At 41.5% G+C, this 24,578-nt stretch overlaps 1 protein-coding gene across 1 annotated transcript in view; it reads right to left on the bottom strand.

The window, feature by feature from the left end:
- Positions 1-1,951: 1,951 nt before the first annotated feature.
- ATAD2 (ATPase family, AAA domain containing 2) overlaps positions 1,952-24,578 on the bottom strand; it is a 29,164-nt gene continuing 6,537 nt past the window's right edge. Inside the window, exons 8-27 of the mRNA XM_009997664.1 lie at positions 23,631-23,738; positions 21,511-21,619; positions 21,171-21,286; positions 20,416-20,590; positions 19,720-19,808; positions 19,221-19,380; positions 17,445-17,535; positions 16,697-17,015; positions 15,320-15,406; positions 13,462-13,645; positions 11,747-11,932; positions 10,338-10,473; positions 9,994-10,190; positions 7,572-7,731; positions 7,095-7,217; positions 6,851-7,000; positions 4,808-5,173; positions 4,023-4,147; positions 3,217-3,345; positions 1,952-1,993 (exon numbers count right to left, since the gene is read on the bottom strand). Of these exons, the coding sequence (XP_009995966.1) occupies positions 1,952-1,993; positions 3,217-3,345; positions 4,023-4,147; positions 4,808-5,173; positions 6,851-7,000; positions 7,095-7,217; positions 7,572-7,731; positions 9,994-10,190; positions 10,338-10,473; positions 11,747-11,932; positions 13,462-13,645; positions 15,320-15,406; positions 16,697-17,015; positions 17,445-17,535; positions 19,221-19,380; positions 19,720-19,808; positions 20,416-20,590; positions 21,171-21,286; positions 21,511-21,619; positions 23,631-23,738 (3,052 nt within the window). The remainder of the gene's footprint in view (positions 1,994-3,216; positions 3,346-4,022; positions 4,148-4,807; positions 5,174-6,850; positions 7,001-7,094; positions 7,218-7,571; positions 7,732-9,993; positions 10,191-10,337; positions 10,474-11,746; positions 11,933-13,461; positions 13,646-15,319; positions 15,407-16,696; positions 17,016-17,444; positions 17,536-19,220; positions 19,381-19,719; positions 19,809-20,415; positions 20,591-21,170; positions 21,287-21,510; positions 21,620-23,630; positions 23,739-24,578) is intronic.

Raw genomic sequence — 24,578 nt, forward strand, 5'->3', positions numbered from 1 at the left:
GGGCAGGAGCTCCCGGAGAGCAGCCTCGCTCCCCCGGCCGGGAACTCGGGCTCCGCGCCAGCCGCTCCCGCCGCGCACCCGGGCGGCTCCAGGACACGTCCCTCGCCAGCCCCGGGAAGGCTTTTTCTCCCTCGCCAGCCCCGGGTTTCCCGTGGGCTCGGACCTGCCCGGCCGCGGGCTCCAGCGCGGAAAAGTAACGGCTCCGAGAGGAGAAAAACCCTCCCTCGTTGCTGCTGTTGAGCTATAAACCTTGGAGAGCGGAGACCCCTTCCCAAAGGGCTCCCTGCTCACGGCAGAGGAGTTGGAACTCGATGATCTTTAAGGTCCCCTCCGATCTTAATGATTCCATGAGCTTTCCCCTTGGACCAGGCAGGCCGGGGATGTTCCTGGTTCCTCATTCCCACGCTGTTGCTCCAGAGCAGTTTTTCATACAGTTCTCCCGGGGAACTGCTCAGCAAACCAGCCCTACAGCCCCATCGAAAATCGGTGACAGCAGCCGAGGCAGAGATCAAGTTAAGGAAAAATAGCAAATTCCTTTATTACATTTCCAATGTAGTAATACACAACATCAAAACACATTCTCTCGTTTTCCTTCCTCCTGTGCTTGCCTTTGCTGTGTAACCAATACATGAGCAGTGGGGGAAGCTGCTCACATACAGTTCTTACTCCAAGTCTTAAAGACTCATGCTGGTTCTGAAGTGTTAGATTATTCATGACAAAAATTAATCCGTAATTAAAACAGAGCAGACAAACCCCCCTCCCCCCACAAAGGTGACCAATTTTTATTAATACCCATCCAAACAATACAGATCAAAGAAAAAAATATGCATAGTACACAAATGTTTGGACAAACACAACAGAAAGCAAAAAAGACAATGAAAACATAGATAAGAAACCAAACACACATAGAGTGATTGCACAGTTTGGCATTCAGGACCACCAGGCATTGTGAATGCAAGGTGACATGACACAACAGCAATGTGTCATGCCACGTGTTTTATGGCAAATCATATAAAATTTTATTCTCATAAAATTTATCTTGGCCTATCTTATAATTTTTTTTTTTAAGTCAAATTAACAGAGACGTGCTCTGCTGGTTGAAGAGGCATCCATCTTCAAATGGGATATTGCTTTGCTTTTATATTTAAATATATTTATCATCAATAATATACTCATTTTTATGTAATAAACATATACTTCTCTCCAGGTAACTAGAAAACTATTTACTCAACTACAAGCTACCTGGCCTGCAACAAACAATTTCTATTGAAATGCTATTCTCTAGTATCCAGAAAATTGTCATTATTACAAGCAAGACCAAACTTTAACCTAGAAAGTTACAGTAGAAAATCTTGCTTTGTTTCAAGTTAGGTTTTTCTGACAGGCAAAAATATGCCATAGCAAAATGGCTATGTGGAGTGTTTTCTCCCACATACTCTATTGAGGTTGTTAATTCTATGAAAGCTGTCTGAGGTGCTATAGGTAATTAAAAAATAATTATCTCTTAACAGCATAAAAAGGTTTCTACAGGATTTACTTTTCATATACCAAAATGAGATTTGGTTTGAAACCTTTATGTAATACTGCAGGGGACTATACAGCACCACAGACTACTCCAGAAAAATGTTATTTCCACAAGCTGGAAAACAATAATAAAAGTTTCTCAAGTTTTCAGTTGTTTTCCTTTAAGGAGATGTACTGAAATGATCTGGGAGATGCTCAGATCTGCAGCATTCCAAAGGTGATCACGGCAGTATGCCACATAAAAATATAGAGGACAAAAATATCAAATAAAAGCAAAGACTTTATTTGAGCTATCTTAATTTTTAAAGATATATTTGTTCTATATACATATCAACACATATGTGGAACTAATCTTTATAGAATTATGCAGGTGAAATGCATGCAATGAAAAGAAAACAGTAGAGTAGAAGTCTGGTGAAATCAATTATCACTGAAAAGAACTGAAGGCTCCAATTTCTTTCTTCATTTCCTAATAAGAAAAAAAAAGCACATCAGCATGAATAAAAGCTTAAGAATCCTGTTCATGTCTTCATAAAAATAAAAAAAATCTGAATGTACACAAAAGTGTCAGTAATATTTAGCAACTACATGTGTTGCCACCATCACCATGTCCCTCTAGACCCACTAGGTTTAAGCAAATCCATATGCATCAAAAATAGAGACTGGATCTGTATGAACAGCAGTAGCTTCAGCAGTCAGAAAGAGATGGTTCCTGAAAAGCCACAACTAAATACTGGAGATATTATTTTCTGCACTCTGAATCATTAGTCGTTCCAAGTCTGTGTCATCATACATTAGAGCTTGCTCCTGACCAACCTCCACAGTCACTGTGGAGATATTTTTTTGTTAAAGCTAAAGGCAGAAGTAAAAAACAAAGAAATCATAGAATCACAGAACATGTGAGGTTGGAAGGGGCCTTTAAAGGTCATCTAGTCCAGCCCCACCATACACAGAGACCTTTTTGAGTAGATCAGGTTGCTCAGAGCCTCCTGAAGCCTGACCTTGAATGTTTCCATGGATGGGGCCTCCACCACCTCTGTGGGCAACTTACCTACATGGACTCCACACTGGAAATGCCTGAGTGGCATTTCTGCAAGATTTCCACTGAGTTCTGACAACTCAGGAGACCAGGGAACATGGCTCATTATTATTAAACCAGCACAGGCAGAAATCTCCCCTTAGGCCAAATAAAAGATGCTTGAGCCAGGCCAGTTACAAGAGAGATTATGGTGAGACTCAGGTCTCAGAGTCGTGTTATGTGTCATACTTAATTTGTTTTCAGGAAAGGACTGACAACTACATGAAGTCTTACCATGTCTGACTGCTTGGAATGGGAGAAAGAGGAAGAGACAGACTGAGCAAAGCCCTCTCTTTTCTTAGTCCCTCACCCCTAAACAGGTTCTGCAGGACTATACACAGAATGAGGTTACCTGCTTTGAGAGGGCTATTTAGGTGGACCCATTCTTCAAGTTCAAACCTTTTCCCACTGAAACTACCAACAATTATGCCAAATACAATAATGATTTTGCAAGATGGTGAAATGTCTTCCAGACTGAAAGGGAAGAGTCTTCGAACACAGGCAACCAAGCAGTAAAGAGTAAGGCTAAGTAACTGTGATGCCCAGAGCACACACATCCACGTGTGTGACACAAACATGCGTGACAGTGACAAAGTGTTGGGAGACAAATTTACCTTCACTAATTCGGTTTTGTCGTAATCTTCCCGATGCTGGTAAATGCACTGACTGAGAACAGCATGTAGTTTTTCCAGGTGAAATATATTAAAGTTCTTTGTTATCAGGGTGACAGAGTGCAACAGTTGCTGAAGAAAAACAAAATGGAAACTACAAGTTTAGAGCAGCACAAGATCCTCTGCATCAGCTTCTTCTGTTCTCAGAAGCTAAACAGTAACAAGTGACAGCCTGCTTTCTGATCTGAGTGACATGTCAGAGAACAGATTAAGTATCTCACCAAAATTAACTGGAGAAAATTATTTAATTTTTCATACTTCAGAGAAAAGAAAGGCTTAAGTTTCAGAAAATATTTTATTTCTAATCAGTCTGTCCCATCAACAATAGTAATAGTGAATCAGCTGCTTCCAAAACAGCAGGGAATGTTGTGGCAGAGCAGCTGCCACAGCAAAGGCCCCGTTGCATTTCACGAGAGAAACTGTGGCTGACATGCAGGGCACCATAAAATGGATCTTTGGAAACCGGGCTACAGATCTAGATACAGCTGTGCCAGCTGGCAATAGAAGCATGCTTAGGTGCTTCCCTTTACTCATTAGCTGAACCATTTAGTTCACCAAAAGCCAGAACAGCAGTCTGCAACAGAGGTGGAAACACAACAGTTGAAGTCCCTTACCAGCTGAGTTCTTTCACGAGCTACACGTCCTTCCCATAAATTGTTTTAATTGGCATTGGTTAACTTAATTTGCAACTGCAGATGTAGCAAGAAAATGTCCTACTTCAGTATGAACAAAACCAAACTCAGACTTACTTTGAGTTCGCAGTGATCCACAACCACTGACTGTGTGACAGTTTCTGTTGCCTTCTCAACACATCCCACCCGATGCTCTTCTATCTGAGAATGTTTTGCACGAGTCATTCGGTGTACCCACAAACCTGGAACAACACAAATTCCTTAAGTCAGGGTTTCTGTTCATCTGGAATACAGTATAAGTGAATTATCCTGTCCCTGGAATACAGCTTCTCTCTGTAATGACAGAGACAGAACTGTTACCATCTTTTCACTGAGAAATCCCTGATGCTTCCATTCTGGCAAAAGTCACTGCTCAGAGAAAACTCAAGATACACAAAAAAAGCATGAGAGAAGATGGCATGCAAAAAACAGGAAACAAATAGAGTCCCATTGCCATTACAACACTGTAAAGTGTAACTCCAAAGTAACTTAGGTTAGGAAATGTCTTACATTGCAAACAGGAGGACCTAAGTCTCCTATTCCAGATGTGGCTCTGCGTCCACACTTCTTCAAGTACAGCTTTTGAACTTTGACTGCTCATTATGGGGAAGATACTCAGAGAGTAACAGAAAGGCAATGATTGTTTCTGTTAGAATGAAAAAACCAGCAGCTGCAGGAAAACTGGAGTTGGGCAAGAATAGCTAGGGGGGCAGCATCGTTCTGCAAGAAACACTGCATGCTGATTTTAAAGACATAAACCAGAAATAATGGAATGGGATTATAGAAGGCTTAAACCTAATAAATAGTGTAAATCCTCCTCCTCAGATGGAGGAGCTACATGACCTGTTCGACCTTTCACTTACCATTTGAATTTCTGTCTTTAGAATTTTCTGCTTCTGGCATTTGTTCAAGAACATCAACACTCTTCTTTTCAAAAGCAGATTTAGCCAGAAGGAGGAGTCTCTCATTTTCTGTCCCAGATTTATTTCTATTCCCATTTTTCTGTCGTTCTTGAAGTACGTTTTCATTTTCCTCCACAGAAGAATCCTGTGCGGACTCAACTTCCGTGCGATCCGTGTTAGAAACATGTTTTTCTGTAGACTCTTCATCACTTTCTTCTTCATTTTGGTCTTCTGGAACTTTATTCTCTTTATTGAACTGAAACTTCATCCTCTTCCTTGTGATACTTGAAGACCTTTCCTTCTTTTTACGTCTTCTTTTTGACATATCTAGAAAGAGAGATCAGAAAAAGGAACCCAAAACATTATCAAACCGTCCTTCCTTCAAAATCCAGCATATTCAAGAAAGGTGATCAAAGGAGCTCAAGTACCATTGTCTGGCTCCTTACACGTCTAGAGAAAGACTTGCAATTTAACGAGGTAAATTTCTTACCAGATTTTAGAAAGCCAGGTACAGAATTTCACTCTCAAACCCATCAGCTTCACAATGTTATGATCAGAAAATTCTTACTTTAGATAGGAAGCATTACTGCAAATCAAGGTTATTAGGTGAAGTTATTTCCTGTCTTATTACATGACCTGATAGAGATGAACCACAGAAAAGCTTTTGGAGATGAGCCTTTCTTTAAATCTTTTCTAAAGCTGTAAACTTCAAAAGCTAAGCACATATTGGACAAAGCTAAAGAGACAATTGTGGGAAAATATTTGCTGGAGAAAAACTTGTCCACCAAGACTTACACCTAATATACTTTCTGATTCAGTTAATCTTGTGTCAAACAAACTTTGCATTTTTGCCTTCCAGAAACCCCACCATTCTTTGTATCCACAGAATACTGCAAAGCACAATGGGTGAACTCAGTGGCAAAATTCCCAGTCATGCCAGTGAGACCAGGAAACTTCACACTATGTCATGCATTTTAGCTGAAAGAGACCCAAGTTCCTGTGTTCTTTCATGCCCTTTTCACAGGAAAAGTGAGGAAATATTAATATTTCTATTATTGCTCCGTATTTTTTCCCCTTTCCCACATCAACTGGTAATCACAATAAGAGACTTTAGCACTGGAAGGCAGGGTAGGGAAAAATACTGTTTCATGTAACTAAAAACTAGTTGAGTATTCAGAAACTGCTATGCACAACGTTTTGGACTTTGCAAGGTTACAACTGGGTGCCTTGCTACAAGAAATACACTGCGTGAGTTCAGAAGGGCAACCAAGCTGGTGAAGGGGCTGGAGAACAAGTCCTATGAGGACAGACTGAGGAAATTTGGATTCTTTTGTCTGGATGAGGCTGAAGGGAGATCCCACTGATCTCTACAACTATCTGAAAGGAAGTTGTAGGAAGGTGGTTGTTGGCCCCTTCTTTCAAGTGAATAATGGTAAGACCAGAGGGAACAGCCTGAAATTAAGGCAGGGGAGGTTTAGACTAGATACTAGGAAGAATTTCTTTACTGACAGAGTAGTCAGGTGCTGAAATGGGCTGCCAGGGAGGTGGTAGAGTCACCATTCCTGCAGGTATTTAAAAACCATGTAGATGAGGCACTTCAGGACATGCTCTAGTAGGCTTGATTTTTCCTCTTCTTTTTTTTTGGGGGGTGGGGTTGACAGTTTCATATGGTGATCTCAGAGGTCTTTTCCAACAGTGACAATTCTGTGATTCTGTAATTTAGGAGCCATTAAATGTCACTTGGGCCATCAAGGCCAGTGTCTTAAAATGTAAACCAACCACTGTTGGTTGTAAACCAACCATATTGAATGAATGACCTCCAGCTCTATCTCACATTTTGAAGCAAATTAAAAGACGTAACGTCTCTGGGATGAAGAAACCAGGCATCAGAGACATTACAATAGAAGATGTAATGTCTCTGGGATGAAGAAACCAGGCATCACAAAGAAGTTATCCGTGACTTTAGCACGTTCTCCAAGAAAGTCTAAATAAAATGCAACTTGCCATGGCAGTGGGGAGTGCTGGAATCCACCGGCGCCGCTGCCATCTTCGTGATTTCATCACACTTTGGGTCTGTCTTCTTACTGACAGGAACAGAGTTCTGCTTTGGCATCACATGGTAGTAAGATGGAGCATACTTTGAAGAGGTACAACCTTGCAATAAAAAACAGAGAGAAAAGAATTGTCTTGTATTGTTACTTACAAATACTTAGACAAGTCTTAAAATCCTTCGTGTCAAAAAACGTACCTCTTTTCCTACGAGATTCCTTAATTTCTTCACAGAGTTGTTCAAAATCTTCATCTATTTCTTCCCTGACGATGGCATATGCAGTATCTCTCAAATTACAAGCTCTGTGCCTAATGAGACGATCTGAAATTTTACAGTCAGAACCGTGTGTTTTCTACTACCCAATGAAATCTTTGATTTTAATTACTTAGAAAGATTTTGCTCTTCTCATAGGTTGGTTCTGATAGGTTATCTCAGTGCATATTTTCAGTGTAACAACGTAAAAGTTAATTATTAAAGCAAAAGCACTAGTTACTCATCAACACTTCTGTTACAATTTCATGCCCAAGTAGTTTAATGCTACAACATTTACCTGGTAAGAAAAGCTCTCTGTGAACGTGTAAAATTATCTACTCCCAAGTCTACTGTCTACAGATGACATTTATCAGTTTATACAGTTTAAATTTTTTCAAATTAGAGATAAAAACCTCTCCTCACCTCCAGGATCTTTATCTGGGTTGTACTCTAAAGCATTACTACAGATGAGATCGATGTCCTTTAGAAAATCTCCTGCTGTTAGGTACTGGTGCAAGTCTATCTTGGAAAGAACTGTTGAGAGGTCCATGGGCTGTTTAATAACTGTGTCATAATCAGGTACCTACAAATGAAACAGATGTGCTCAGAGAGTTAACACAGTATCTACAAAAATTAGCTCTTTTAATAAAGTAAAATCAAGGACTTCTGAAACCCTCTGAATATTTAGAATGTATCTAAAGTTGCAGAAATTAACCAGTTTCTTGAAAATAGAAAGGCTGTTTCAAATGGCTTTGAAGATGCAGACCAGAAGAGGGGAAACAAGGCAGGGACATCAGAAGCATGTGTGGGGTAGAGAAGGGAACAGACACCCACAGTGGGCTTTGTTTCACTTCACTTTAGATAATCACAGCCAAGAAATCTTTCTCAGTAAAGCCACCCAAGATTCTCCTTGTTGTTGGCAGCATGAAAAAGGCTGCAGGAATTGCACCTCTGAAATAGTTGTCCTAGACACCTACTTTAGAAGGACAGAACTGGACCCAGAGGTGCAAATATCTTTACTCAGACCATAGGAGGAGTCTAATGACTAGTTTAGAGGAGGGCATCTCTGTTTTAGATTATTCACATCTAAGAAACTACAAGGCAAGGGAAAGACAACTCAGTGGATGCTTAGGGGAGGGGAACAGGACTTTGCTGAAATGCAAAGCTGTGTTAAAACTACAGCTGACTTTGAAGTATATGCCCCAGGCTTGGACTTCTTCAATACATGAAATGAGAGAGACATAAAAAGAGTATATGGGAGGAAGAAGAAACCACACAGCCCTTATGATTGTTTGTAGACTGAGGAACCCCAGATGAAACAAAGAATAGTATCTCAACATTTATTTTTAAAACTGCTGTTTCCACTCCTCACAGACAGTTAAGAGAGCTTTAGACTTTTTAAAAACAGTCATATAGATCCTGTTTATAATTATAAAGAAAGAGATCTCTTTGCCTTCCAGTGCTGTAACATGCTTAAGTTATTGTGGGAAATGGTTCTTCTTCCCCATGTAAGTCTAAGCAAAATGCCTTTTAAGCCAGCAAAGGCCTTTTGCTGATTATATGCAGCTATCAGACCAAAACCAGGCCTGCTGCTCAAGGACAAACGGAAGCAAAACAACAGGTATGGTACAAGGCAGGATGGGCAACACATTTATGCATTGCCCCTGCTAATTACCACCCTAACTTGGGGCTCACGGATGCCAATGGGCTCTGGACAGTGACACTGGCTGGACAGGTGGGTCACCGGGGCATAAAAAGGCAGTGAATTCAGTAGGTGGGACCGAGGCTGCTCGGGCACTTCTTCTGTGGGACACCCCCTGCTGCGGAGCCTGATGCTGGCGCTCTGCCTGCCTGCCCAGGGAATGAGCCTGAGCCACAACGGTGAGCGTGCCAGGATTCTGACCCTGCATGCTGGGTTCTGACCCCTGGAGCACCGGGTCCTTCCCGCTGGAGCCCCGCCCCGCCCCCCCATTTTGCTGCCGGTTGCCGAGGAAACCAAACGGCTGCTGCTGCTGCTGCCAAGCCAGGAGGGGCTGCACCCCCAAAACACGGATTTCAGGACCCTGCCGTAGCTGCCTGCCAGGGCTGCCTGCTGCTCTGCCCCAGGAATGGAGCCTGCCGTGTCTGCCCACCTGCTGCTGCTGTTGCTGCTAGGGGGTCGTCCCTGGTACCGGGAAGCTGCCCCTATGGACCTGCTGCCAAGCCCTGCCAGCTGGCAAAGAAGCCACATCCCAGGAGCCACAGCTACGGAAGGGTAAGTGCACACACACACTCTGTAACTGTCCTGCCGGGCTCAACTCCTCCCTCCCACTCCTTTGATCCACAACCCTCTCTCAGAGAGAACACCTTAGGAGCACAGTACTTTTTGCATTACCTCCCTAAAGGAAACATTACTTCTCTGATACATCCCTGGTAGCCATGTGCCATTTTTATATTTTCCCTAAACCTCATCCCACTTCTGACACCGGACTGTCACGAGCTGATATCCCCCCTGGCACTGGCTGGTGACAAGTATCAAAGGATTTAATAAGAAAATTGAGTTGGCAGTTGGTCCAACTGGCAGTTGGGCTACATGATCGTTGGAGGTCCCTTCCAACTGAAAAGTTCTAAAGACGTTTTAGAAGGAATTCTGGGCCCTCACCGAATACTCAAATAACAGAACCTCAAGGAGTCAGCAACTGCAAAAGCAAAATTCACCTCCTGTTTCTTGAAAACTCAGAATAGCATGGTCCTAAAACTAAAGGGAAATCTTCCTATGAAAGAGCATACAAACACAGAGAAATACATAGAGAGAAATTATGGATACCCACAGATTAAAGGGTATGACAGTTCAATGCTGATTTACCTCCTCTGGGTCGACAGGCTTTGTAAATGCTCTGAAACGTCTGTCAATGGCAAGTCTGTGGGTCACATCCCTTAAGAAAATCCTGAGCTCACGCAGCGTGTCCTCCTCCTGCTCCTCCAGCTGTCTTTCTTCTGCCTCTGTCAGCTGCCGAGGCTTGGGCGGTGGTGCTACAGGCAGAACTTCCAGTGGCTGCCAAGCTGACATTAATCAGAAACTTTTAGTCAACACATGGTGCTCAGATACAAGCATATGACAACTTGTTGATGGAAAATGACCACCAAAACAAACACGGCGTAGCTTTGAACTTCCAGTTAAGAGAAGTCTTACATGGAGAATATCCTCACCTGTGTTGTTTTTGGATGGAGGAGGTTTAGCAGCTTGATTTATGATTATGTCCTCAAAAAATGTTCTTCTTTCATCCTTACTAGGCAACTGGATTTTGAAAACTTCTTCATAATCACTGTTGAACAATGTTTTTATCTAGAGCACGAGGAAAAAAGATATTTCAGATACAAGGCCACACAAATTCATAATCTATTCCCAAAATGTTTCTAAATTAAACTGAATCATCATCTGGGTAAGACAAACTGTGAAAAGTTATCTTCTTGGCCTTAGAAGGCTAGATTTTCATATATTAGCAGAGCAAATTAAAATATTTTCTTTAAGGAATACCTATAGTTAGAGCTCAGTGAGGGGACCAGACAATACACTGATACAGTTGTGACATTCACCACCTCTGAGGTTGCTTATTTTGTATTTACGTGCCTTGCTGTCCCTTCAGTTGGAAACCTTATGGCAGCTGTGGAGGGAACAGGCACTGTCAGGAGACAAGTGCAGGCTTTTTGGTCAAGTGTTTTGTGCTTGTTGTTTGTTTGTTTTTTTTTTAATGTGAATTATGCACCTGAGTTTGCATACTTCCAAGTTTTACTCTGTTTTCCAATTCTACTACCAAAAGCTATGGAAGTAATTTCAATACTTACTTTAGAAGGAATTTATTAGCAGTATAAAAACTGCTGTCGAAAGTTCAGTCCTTTCAAAGCATTTGATGATAAACACCCCTTCCACACACACACACTCCCCAGTAACTGAGACAAAATAACCAGAGTAGTATGTTCACATTTGGAACACCTTCCTTTAATGCCCACTCTCAAATGTCTAGAAGGCTAAGCATGTACACTTACTGCATTTGGTTAATTACTGCATTAATACAACTAAACATTGATTTCCAAGTTACTTAAACAGAAGTTGGAACTCTGCTTTCTTACTTGTAAAGTTTTCACCAACAAGAAGAAAGAAACTGAAATTTTCATGAAGGAATTTAAATTTGAAATGACATCCCATCCTTCACAGTGTGACCATTGTCCTTTTCTGGTAAAAGTATCTTCCACTTTTCTGTTAAAATATCTTCTGTATAAAGATCTTTTTCCCAGTTGCATTTCTAGACTAAGTACACAGCTGACCATCTTGAAGTCACTAGAATTTTGTCAAAGGCAATTTATACATCTGTCCAACAAGCATAAGTGTGTGAGAGGGGAAATCAAGTTTGGTCAAAGTCAGTCTCTTTACTCAGAAGACACTTTAAACTAATGCTTTCAGCATTGTTTTGTCTCAGCAAATTTTAAGAGACCTCGTTAGGATGCCTGAGTAACAAGAGACTGAAATTTGCTGAGCAGTGCACACTACTCCCAACACTGAAAAGGATTTATGAGTTCAGGAGAAACTGAATAAAAAGCAGAAGCATCAACAGAAATACCTCTTTTGGGAGAGCTGTGTAACACACATCAGATGTTGCAAGCAGCAAAACTGGAGCAAACGTTGGAATGTTCTGCAGTAGTGCTGTAAAAGTAGTTTTCAATGTAGCTCCAGCAGCCTCCCACCATGAATGAATATGTGGGACATAAATTATACTTGGTGCTGTTCTTTGAGCTTCTCTTATCATCTGGAAAAATGACAGCTTGGATAAGAAAACTGAAGCATGGAGAGTAAGGCTCATCAGTAACTATGTATGTATCAGTCAAACTTATCTTCTGACAGAGGAGCACTTCAAGCCAAAACATTCAAAGACCAACAAAAGAACAACTACTTAATAATACAGGTAAAATGTTCACTTTGACTCAATTACAAACATTGTTTAGTGGACAGAAACAGGCCTGAATCTGTCTTATTTCAAAACTACTTAGGTGTAAGACAACTGAAGAGCCAACTCAGTCAGTGCAGTGGTGGGCCTGAAAAAACAAGCCTAACCCTTCAGCAAGATGTGTTAGTTTGGGTAAATGCCTACACGACTGTGACTACACCATTTTCCCTTCAGAGGTGGCACATATCCACGTCGCTCTGAGGCACAGTCTGAACAATGAGGAAAAGATGAGGGCTGAGACTGTAGAAGAATCTTGGTTACCATTTATAATTTTGGCTGACAATGTAGAGGAAGCCTGGTTACCATTTATCATTTGAAGTGCATTTCAGAAGAGGTGACCAGTCTTCCACCTGCCTGAACAGCCACGTCACTCACAGCCTCTCCTTACCAAAGGATCCATCAGACCAGACTACGTGCTTTGGAAGACAGCAAGCCATTGCCTACAGATGGAACCTCACTGAAGAAGAGGACATGTACCCTCTTTTTGCATTAGAAATATTCAGGGAATTCCTGACACAAGATGGGAAGTGCACGTCCTATTTCCAGGCAGTGACTAAGCATGGTAGTTGAATGACTGCAGATTAACCATCACACAACAAAAAAAGGAATTGTTCCTCTGATGTGACAAGTGAGGATCCACTCATGCCATGTATCTGTCCTTACTTGCACAGCTCTCAAATGTTGCTACTAAAGGTCAAAGTATTTCACAACAGCGATGCCAAACCACAAAATGCATTTCCCACCTAAAGGTAAAAAGGAAAACAGCACTGAACCAGCTTGTACTTAATTTTCATAGTTGAGAAAAACACTCTAGTGTATAAATGTAAGCATCCCAAGAACTGGAATACTTTTACTACATACATGGCAGCAGTTGAAGTTGTTTATGCTTGTGTAAAAAAGAAATACTTTTCCCCAAAACTTTGATTGCCTTACAAATAGAATCGAAAAGAAGGCTACTAGAAGTGCACGACACGCAGTCAGGCTGAGGCAGAGTCATCCACTGGGGGCACAGACTCATTAAGAAGCAAAGAAAACAAGTGTCTGGATCCCACTGAGACTGGCAGGATTTCCTGTCATAAAGGAGTATATTAGCAGCACCTCCCACCTTCCCAAGCTGCTGGCAACATCCTCACTGTTTAATTCGGGATGGAAAATATGCCCATGTATAACATCTTTATTCAGTATCATGCCATCTAGAAGAAAAGTGGATTTTCATACACAAGTTGACATAACAGCACATTCAAAGTGGGCCACCTCCATTAGCAATTAATTTTGCTTACTGATTTAAATACAGTTCATGAATTCTGTGACGGTAAAAAGAAAAAAGATACCTGTGCACATGTTTCTTCTGGTGATGTGATACTTGTAAACAAAACAGGTAGGTCTAGTGTATAAACTGGAAACTTTTCCAGGGCATGTATGACTGCAGGTGCCAAATGAGAAGCCTGCCCGTATCCTGGTTCTCCAACTAGTAGGAACCGTGGCCTGCAAGATGTTGGCTGGTAATAAGCATTTCTAGAATAATACCAAGAAAACAAATTTAAAAATATGAACAGGCACACAGATGTTAAAGTTTTGTTGGTTTGTTTGTTTATGGTAAATACTCTCCCCATGACAGCAAATAAGAAGCTGATCTGTGATCAATAAAGACTCAAAGCCCATTTTCTTACAGACTTGTATCACCCCTCCCCTAAGAAATCCTGCCAATCCCCAGCATATCTGCTGTTTGTTTGGCTGGGTTATGTAACAGCTCTTAAATTACACAGAGGGACTGTACAGCTAAACACACACGACAACTGGTCGGCAATCTGATCCGGGAGAAAATAACTCTCTCAGTACACACCAATCTAGATCTCCCCACTGCCCGTAGACACCAATTTTCTGTAGGTCTTGAGTTTAAGTAACTGTAATGAGTCAAGTTTAGTTGAAATTTGGCCAGTTAGTGGAGACAGTGGGAAGGAAGGAGCAGAGCAAGATTTCCGGAAAAACTACAACAGGCACTTGTGCTGGTTGGTTTGGTGGGATTTTTGGTTGCAGGGGAAGGGCCCCAGGGGTGGCTCCAGGAAAAAGCTGAGAAGCTCCCCCAGCTCCAAAACCAGCCAAGGAGCCATCAGAGAGACAACTCAGCAATTAACATATGAAGTAAATTATTTAAGACCTGAGAAGAAAGAAAAGCTGAGCTGGAGAGGTGAAAGGCAGTGCTGGGGTGAGGATCCCAGGGGGTTGGTGAGGAAGAAGGGGAAGATTGTGCCCTAGCAGAAGTTTCCCTGCAGCCCATGGCAAGATGGCAGCTGTGCCCCTGCATTCATGGAGGAACGTGGTGGAACATTCCTTAAAAGCACCAGGAGGGGTGAACTTGGCCAGTGGACTTGGATTATGCTGTCAGAGAACTCAGATTTGCTGCCAATGGACTCTTGATTACACAGCTTTCAAAGACCCCAGCACCGGGGGAGGTATCTGCTCCTGAAGCAGCCCGTGACTCTGTGGGAAGCCCAGGCTGGAGCAGCTCCAGACCTCATGGGAAAGACTCATGAAGGAGAGGTTTCTGGAGGACTCTCTCCCATGGGAGGGACCCCATGGGGAAGCTGGGAAGGACTGTAAGGAATCCTCCTTCCTGAGGAAGAAGGAGGGGCTGCAACCACCAAACTGTGAACACAGGCAGTGAGCAGCCCTGTGGCTGTTACTTTGTTTTCGTGCTTAAAATGTCACATGATAAAGCGTAATTAGGTTAAAGGTACAAAAGGCGGATGTGGTTTAAGTTTTTCTCACAGTATTTTAACAATCTGTGCCTCAGTTTTGTTTCTGCTACACAACTCACTCCTGGTTAAACAAACCTGGAAGGCAAAGATGGCTACAGAAACCCACAAAGGTTCTCTCCTTCAAAGGACAGACAATACATTTCTTTGTTCTTGAGTCTTTCAAGGAATATTGTGGATTACATCCACACATTCTAATAGTCTGTGGACCACTCTGACTTTGAAAAAGAGGGTTGGGCTGTTCCAGTTTAATGGGTTATGGCAGAACACTTCATTAGAACATGAGTACCCAGCTGGATCTTCTTGCATACTTCTTGCAAATATTGATCACACCCCCCCACATTTTACTGCTTTATCTACCACCCCTCACACTAAAGCTGTTTAAAGACTCAGTCATCTTAAAAACTTGAACATAAAAGGCACAAACATTTACCTGCTAAAGTTGAGGAACTTTCCTTTGTGTCCGCCAGGCTTGTCAAAGATAGATGGTGATTCATCATCACTGTAAATCGTGTAATTACTTAAAATATGATTTAGAATGTCTGAAAAACAGAAGAGGTTTGTTACCTTTCCCAAATGGTCCACATCTCACTTTTGCATTAATAAGAGCTTCTAAATAAGCACTGGAAACCCCTCATCCTGTATTTCTTCATTTGAGGTCACACACTGAATGCTATCCTACCACAGACCTCAAGTGATTTCATGTCTCTACAAAGTTGTCCTAAGTTCCATGATTTAAATAAGGTCTGTCTCTGTTGGTGAAAACTTGGAGGTTTTTTCCTTAGAATAAAGATGACTAGGAAAAACGTCTGTAATTCCTAAACACCTGAAAACCAAAACAAAGCCGCTTTTTTCTGGAGCAGGTTCCCCCACTTCAAGTCAGTGTGAATTAAGTGAATGTGATGGCCACAGACTTCCATTTGTCTAGGACTAGTGAGTCAAAACACACAGACCAACACATCTTCTAAGCAAGGCTCCTCAAAGACCTCTGAATGAGGACATACTAGAAGGTGGACAACTGAGAAGGGATGCAATTACCAACCCCCTAGGCTCTCTGCTTTTGTTGTGTTGGGAGGTTTCTACCTCTTACCAGTGCAAATCTACCATTTCTACTAGAATTAATACCAGTAGGATATTCTCCAGGGTTTAGCACCACAACTAACTATTCATGTGTCTCCATTAATCAGCAGTGGAGTGAGTTTATCAGTTTATTTGCTCTCACCAACTGACAGAATCAACCTGATCAGGGCTGGTGCAGTCAGGAGTGGGAGCTCAAATGGGCTATGCAAGCCAAGCCCCTACTAAAACATTCTGATCTCACATGCAACAGTACAGGAGGATGCACAATCATTTCAGTTAAAAGACTAGGGTTAAAAATCATGATAGCTAAACAGTCTTCAGCTTAAACCTCTTACTGTGCTCCTGACATTCTTCAGACAGGAATTAGAAGCATTCATATAAAAATACCCTTGAAATCTTTATTTGGAAGGAGGTGCCTCATCCATTAAACCTCAGATCCATCACCACAAATGATAAATATGATCTTAGCTACTGTCAGAAAGAGGGTGCTCTAGTAGAGGACACATAGTTCTCAGTTCTCTAGTGTGTATTACAAGTCATGCACAGCTCCCATCCAGCACCTCTGTTGAGAGTCCAGAATAAAAAACTATGCATGATATTCCTGAAATAAAGGTGTGCACGTGAATGTTATAAAATTCTACTGTCATTAAGGGCTGAGAGCTCTATGTTGATGGCACAAATTGGAAGTTTTTGCTTTAGAAGACTTTGAAAGAAGTGCATGTTGTTATACCAACCTTGCTGCTGGTCCTTCTTTAGTGCAAGCTCTGCATGGGGAAATACTCTTTGCAAGGCCTGTAAAATTCTGGCTAGTGTATTTTCAAACAGTGGTTTTGAACTAGCTGAGAGTGCTCGCCCTGGTGAAGCCACAGCCCTTTGTGAAGCTGGAACAGTCTTCTGCATAGCCATGGCAAAATCCTCTGCTGTGATTTTAATAGAAGCAGTATCTAACACCAGCTTCTTGCTGCTTTGGTATATCTGAGGATAGCGGCGGCGCAAAGCACAGAGGGCAGCTTCAGCACATAAGGATTTAATATCAGCACCGCAGTATCCTAAAAGCAAAACAAAAATCAAACATTATGTCAGTCTCAGGCAACACAAAAATCAAGGTCAGGGTTTGCAAAGTGCAACACTGAACCACTTGCTATGCAGCCAAAATCTAAAGGTGAAGAGAGAATTTAGTTACTGCACTGCAGAGTTTTGTTGTCTGGCTTGCAGCCTGACATCCTGTGCTTAGGAAACAGCCTTCTAATCAAAACTGTGCTCCTAAGCAGTGTGCCCAAGCCCCCCTCAATGTTCTCAGAAACTAAAAGCAAATTCAAAGAAAAGAAGCATCTAACTTGGTTTGTTCCCAAGGTGTGCCAGCTGCCTCAGTGCCTCACTCTGCAGCAAGGCACGAGAACTTGAGTACTGCCTGGTTCAAGCTCAGATTCCTTAGGACTCAGTCTCATGCAGTCACTCACTTTTTTTTTCAAACTCACCAACACACTTTTCAGCTAGCTCTTCAAGAAACATGTCCAGAGGCTTAGGGGTCCAGTCCTTTGTGTGGATCTTGAAGATCTCTTTTCTAGCCTGGAAACAAAATGGTTGCATGTTAGTTTGCCCTAAGTTTTCTCTTTAAAAAGGCCCACAAAACCACAACACAAACTCCCCAGAACCCTCACATCAATACATATACATTTCTTATCTGCTAAACTTTTACATATTTCTAAACTTCAATTAATATGCTTTCCACTTTTTTCAAGTAGGAAACTTAATAATTCACAACTTGTTACACTCAACTCTCTGGGGGCCCGCAGGGAAATCAAAGGCATTTATAGCTCCCATAAAAAATAAGTTTCTACAAGGATGAGACCTAATTATCCTGAGGAAAAAAAAAAGTAGTAAAAATAATTACGTGCAAACAAAGAAAATTCCCTTAAATGTAGCAAAATTTCACGGTGACAGTCTCATTAGTTCATCAGATCTGCTCTTTTGCCAGTTCATTCAAGGAATAAAAAGCCTAGCACTGTGATTCCAGTTGCTAAAATTACTACACAGAAGAACAGTAATGATTATAGAATCACCTCCCACTGAATCAGGTTGTTCAAAACCCCATCCAAGCTGTCCTTGAACACTTCCATGAATGGGCAGCCATAGCTTCTCCAGACAAACCTGTGCCAGTGTCTCACTACCCTCACGCTAAAGAATTTCTTCCTAATGTCTAACCTAAATCTCCCCTTTTCTAGTTTTGATCCATTATCCCTTGTCCTCTCATTACAAGCCCTTGTAAATGACTGCCACTGGTTGACAAAAAGTCAAATGCTGCATTTCCTCATCTTTCCTGGTACACAGGCAGATTTCTAGAATCCTTCCACAGTAGAGAATCATGTATTAGATCTGTTTCATGGAACCTCCTCTCCTATTCCTGAAAGCAGATTAAAAATTGAGACATATTTGTTTTAAATACACTGGTCAGTGCACTTTCACTAGCTGTTAAACCAATAAGCATTGCATCCTTTTTCCAAAAAGTGCTAATACAAGAAAAAGAAATATTAGTGATAGCCAGAGAAAAAACGCAGAAGGGTTCAAGTTTTGCACATGATCTTCCCCACCAGTGTTTTTTGGTTGTTATAGACTTGTTTTTCCATTGTTTACCTAAGGCCATTGAACTAGGAGCTTCCCAAGCCCTACACCTGTGTAGTGTATTTCACATCTTTGTCCATGTCCATGTTTATACCAGTTAGAATATCAGATCCCAAAATACTTTAGAGGTATCTCTGAGGATACCCAGCCTGGGAACAATTCAGCATTTCAGAGGTAAGCAGACACAAACTGCCTGGGGAATGAAAAGTTGTTCTGTGCTCCAGCACCAGCCTTGATAAAAGTGGTTGTTGTTTTTTTTAGCCAAAAGGCATTCTTGTGTGCATGCCATTTCTGTCATTTTCGAGATGAGAGAGCGGGAATATCTTGCTAATTCAGATCCTCGTTCTTCCTTAAACATTTCAGGGACTAGCAGCATCCCATTTTCTTGGCTGGGCACAGTGAAACCAAAACTAATTCTAGAACTAACTATTTGTTGCAGTCATCTTAACCATATAAATTCAGAACCAGATCTGCCCGCCACAATACAGCGCAGTCTCTCCAGAGATTCCTCTTGGTCCAAGTTGTGCAATACTGATTTTGACTTTCACTGCTCTCTGAGACTGCCTTGCTACGTGGTGTTGTTATAAAGATGGACTTTGCCACATCACCGTTAAGGCTTAGTTTAAACTGACCTCTTTATTTGGCAAGCTGAAGAGGAACTCTCGATCAAAGCGTCCAGGTCTTCGTAAAGCAGGATCTATGGAGTCCAGTCTGTTAGTGGCTCCAATTACCACGATCTCTCCTCTGCTGTCTAAGCCATCCATAAGTGCCAGAAGTGTTGATACAATAGAACTAACAGGACAAAAAGAATTCATTCACTGGCTCAGTAAATTTTGTTATGTTCTACACCACCTTCTCCAACGATCACTCAAAAAGGACACGGTTTTACTGATAAGATGCTGATTAGCAACTGCTTTTAAGACAAAAAAATAGATAAGGCAACACAGTCATTGTGCTGATATCAAGCTTAGTCAACTGTTTTCCATCATTGTTAAAATTAAACTGCAATTTAGCTGCACTGAATTCCTAGTTTTCATGAGAAATTCATGTGTCACATAAAGGTCAGTAGGTTGTGGTCTTCTATTCACAAAGATCAAACAGCTTCTACATAGATACAAAAAGTTGTACTACCTATGGACTTGGTCTTGTTTACTGGACCGCACAGGAGCAAGACCATCTATCTCATCAAAGAAAATAATTGAAGGGCGCATCTGGTAGGCCTGGAATGAAAAGACAGAAGTAAAACCAGCACTATTTTAAAAAGGCACGAAAAACTGAAACTGGATTTTTCAGATTAGCATCAGGGATCTCTACTAATGGAGCTAATGGAGTCAGTGGCATGGTTAAGAGAAGGCAGCAGTCTTATGCCATCCCACTGTTACTGGGTGACAGGAGACAAATCCTACTAGTAGTTTTTACAGCTATTTGGCAACTTCTGAGAACTGAGCCTGGGACTTAATTTAATTACAGGTTCTGGAAGCAACAGTACTGTTATGAACTTAAATTACCATGCTTTCAGTCTGCATCTGTTTCCCTCTCATCTAAAGCCACCATCTTGTGCCTCTTGCAACCTTTTTTGTGGGTTTTGAGTCTTTTTTGAGGTGAGGGAAGTTGTTTTGTGAGGTTTTCCCATTTGCTTTATTGATCTTTTCCAACACATCTTGAGATTTCAAGCCCTTAAAAAGCCCACTGAAAAAGGAAACACTGACAATCCCATTTCAGTGGAAGGAACTGACAAAGGACAAAAAAGAGTGAGTTCTCCTTAAAAATACTGGCCACAGCAAATGAGAGTTACAAGTCAGAACACAGGGCAAATTTCAACCTTACCTGATCAAATAACAAACGAAGCTGTCGTTCAGATTCCCCCACCCATTTACTCAGGCATTCAGCACCTTTCCTCATAAAAAATGCTATTCTCTTATCTCCTTGGCTACATTCATTTGCGAGTGCACGAGCAACCAGTGTCTTTCCAGTCCCTGGTGGACCACAGAATAGACAGCCTCTGCAATTAACAAAACAAAAAAGGTTCACCTGAGAAAGAAAACATCATGGAAAAGTACCTATTGCCATCCCTAAAACACACTAATCTCTTACACACTTGATGTGTAAGACAGTGGTAACAGCTGGTATGTGAGAAAAGTCAAAACATACAAGTTTTGTGTCTCTACACAATTCAGCAAGGCAGCAAATGAAATGAATGAAGAGGATAATGCAGACGTACCAAACATGGAGAAAAGAGTGTGGTGTCCCAGAAGGAGACTTCCAAAACTGTTAACAAACTAACAGGGTTGGTTACAGCACAGTGGAGCCAAACAAGAACAAACTTCAGTGCAGAACCTGAGACTGGGCTAACAGGAAGCACCAGGTCACTCTTCAGTGACACTCTGCATGGCCACTCTTATTTTCACAAAAAGCACAATTTGATAGTAAAGCATTTCGTTCTCCCTTACAAAGCTTTCAGTTACTGGATGAGGTCTCCTTGGGTAGTCAGTGGGAGAGACAACTGGACTTCCACAAAAAAACCCTACTTTTGACCATCAATGGGTGAATTAGAATTTATGATTTTAAACAGTGTCTGTTACCTTGGAGGTTGAATTTTGAGTCTCTCAAAGACTTCTGGGTAAAGCAATGGAAAAAGGACCATCTCTTTTAAAGCTGAAATGTGGTCAGAAAGGCCACCCACACCATCAAAACACACCTAAAAATAAATTCAACAGAACACATTTTATGTTAAAGAAAGCTGCAACCTAGATAAGGTTCCATCAGAAATTCCACGTCAGCACAAAGGAATTGTTCTGAACACTTTTCAAATTGCTTGAGAGAAAATGCAAAGCCAAGGAAGGTAGCTACAGACAGGGTGTTACTGAAGGCTCTTGTAAACACTGGGAACAGCACCCTGACATCATGAACTAAAATACTTACTGAAGAATCTGTTCGCAGTGGATCAACATCAGCCAGACTCCCTCCAATTTTCATTCGATCCTTGTGAATTCCCTTTAACTCATCTTTCCGGCAGTTTAGTGGAAGATAGCTGATTTGAATGAAGGAGAAAGAGAAAGGTGCTTTCTAACTTAAGATGAAACTAGAAGATTTTTGCTTTTATACTGATAGCAAGTAAACACAGAAGACCTTAGAAATGAAAATATACTTCCTCAATAGTTCAAGATTCCTCAAAATGGTTTTATATTTAATACCCATGAGTACAGAACGGAAAATGGTCACTCTGGACATTCAACTGAGTTAATTATTTTAGCAACTCCTAGCACTTAGGAATATCCATGCCAGTCACCACTGCACATACTGAAATGTGAGCTCAGAACAAGCTACTCTGTGTGTAGAGACTGTGAATTGACCTTGATTTGTGCAATGGAAAAACCCCTCAAAACACACTGACATCGTGCAAAGATGTTTTGCTTCTACATTCAAAAACTTAAAGCCCAAGGGGATCCTTATTTCAGTGTGGATTAACATGATAAAGGCTGCCCACCACAACCAGTCCTTCCCAGGGACTTTGGGACGCATGTGCCAGAAGACACACTTCTGAAAGATTGGGCTCAACGCCTTCTTTTGACATCGCCATTAAAATAGAGCATTTGTTAAGAAACAAAACCTCCAGCATTTCCTCTATTTATAACATTTGCTGTTATGGTGCTTTTCCTTCTGCAACTGTAAAGCACAGGAGAAGCAGAATTTTAGATTTAAAAATTACATGGAAGTGTTCCTCCCTCCATTCCTGCCTGGAAAGCAAATTGCCAATTAAAAATCAATGATAAAAATCCAGGTTTAGAGAGTCCAGTTACAGTCAGTACCAACAGATGGGATTAAATATTGCCACGATTTAGAAACTATAGAAGATTAAGAGGATAAAACTTCAGAGTTAGGCAGATACCAACTCCTCACAAGCAGATTCCTCCCTCCCCAGTTTGCTCTCCCTGTTCACCAATCATGGAGCAGCTCATTCTGGAGGTCACCTCTAAGCATGTGGAAGAGAAGGTTATCAGGAGTAACCAGCATGGATTTAAGAGGGGGAAATCATGCTTGACTAATATGATAGCCTTCTACAATGTTGAGACTGAGTGGGTAGATGCAGGTGGATATAAGTCTACCTTGACTGTAGCGAGGCTTTTGACAGCCTCCCATTAACAACCTTGTGAGCAAGTTGAGGAAGTATGGGGTAGAAGAGTGGACAGTGAGATGGATTAAGAACTAGCTAAACAATAGAGTCCAGAGGGTGGTGATCAATGGTGCAGAGTCCAGCTGGAGACCTGTAACTAGTGGAGTCCCCCAGGGATCTATGCTGGGCCCAGTCCTGTTCATCATTTTCATCAACAACATGGACGAGGGTTCAAAGTGTGTTCTCAGTGAGTTTGGGAGGATTGGCTGATTCCCCTGAAGGCTGTGCAGCCATTCAGCAAGATTTGGCCAGACTGGAGAGCTGGGCAAAGAGGAACCTAATCAGGTTCAACAACAATGAGTTTAGAGTTCTGCAGCTGGGGAGGAAGAACAACATGCACTAGTAGGTGCATGTGACCTGCTAGGGGTGACCTGTTAGAAGGGAGCTCCATGGAGAATGACCCTGGAGTCCTGGTGGACAAGTTATCCATGGAACAGCAATGTGCCCTTGTGGCCAAGAAGGCAAATGGTATCTTGGGGTGCATTAAGAGGAGCGTTTCCAGCATGTCAAGGGAGCTTCTACTGCCCCTCTACTCTGCCCTAGTGACACCCCACCTGGAATACTGTGTCCAGTTCTGGGTCCCCCAGTTCAAGAGGGACCAGGACTTACTTGAGAGTCCAATGGAGGCTACAAGGATGATTAAGGGACTGGAACACCTGTCTTATGAGGAAAGGCTGAGAGACCTGGGGCTGTTTAGTCTAGAGAAGACTGAGAGGGGATCTTATTAATGGATATAAATATCTGCACGTATTTCTGAGTGACGGGCCCTGGATTCTGTGGTGGTCCTGCTCTGGCAGGGGTGTTAGACTCTGATCTCCAGAGGTCCCTTCCAACCCTTAACATTCTGTGATTCTGTAACTTCATTAACCTTCTTAACTCTCTGTTATGGCCGTGACTCCTACGCCTCTCAAAATGCTCTTCATCATCAGACGAGGAAGAGGATGTGGAGTCACTGTTGTGGACTGCATGTCTCCGTCTGTAAACATTTAAACAAACAAGTAAAAAAATTAAAAGTACAAAATAAGAAATATCAACATTTAAGTGGGTTCTATCTCAGAATTTACTTGGAGATCTGTTAAGTTTCTAGATCACTGTACTCCTTATGAACCTGATTTCAAAGTACCTTTCATTATTTTCCTGGTGACAGTAGAATTTACTTTTTCTTAGGAAGGTAAAATGATTAACTGCTTTGCAAAAAAATTTCATAGACAGATTACTCGTTTTGTCCGTCACTCACAGAAATCATGTTTCACTTAGCATTCTGTATCCACTGTGTGAAAGAGAAATACTTTTAACTTATTTAAAAATTTGGCTTCAAAAACCCTTCTTTCCATCACTGTCTGCTTTCAGGGATGCTAAACAAAAGGCTGGTATCTAGCAAGAGACTGCACTCTCTGTGCTCTAACTGCTTACAGGAGGCAAAACCCCCCTGTCATTACTATTACATTTTTAACTTCTTTTAGCATTTTTAAGGAGAGTTTAATACAGAAACATTAACTGATTCCAAAGAGAAAACAGACTTAGTATTTGAGTGAAAAAAAAATAAATTCCACTAAAGCTTCCATCCAGGCTCTCTCTCCACCTCAATAATCTTAAATTTTAAGACAAATTTTGCTATGCTACAAGATTAAATAATCCCAGATTTTCAGAGGGAGATTCTGCTTCAATTCCAGAACAAAAGAATTTCAGTTACACAGTCTCAACCACAACCTCCATAATCACCTATCAAGGGATCACAAATATGGCACTTAAAAGAAGTCTCATGGTTAATAAAAACTATAGTCTCCCTCTCCAATATTTGTTTTCTTATACCCTC

This window comes from Chaetura pelagica, unplaced genomic scaffold (genome assembly GCF_000747805.2).
Source record: "Chaetura pelagica isolate M959 unplaced genomic scaffold, ChaPel_1.0 scaffold1, whole genome shotgun sequence".
Classification (NCBI taxonomy): Eukaryota; Metazoa; Chordata; class Aves; order Apodiformes; family Apodidae; genus Chaetura; species Chaetura pelagica.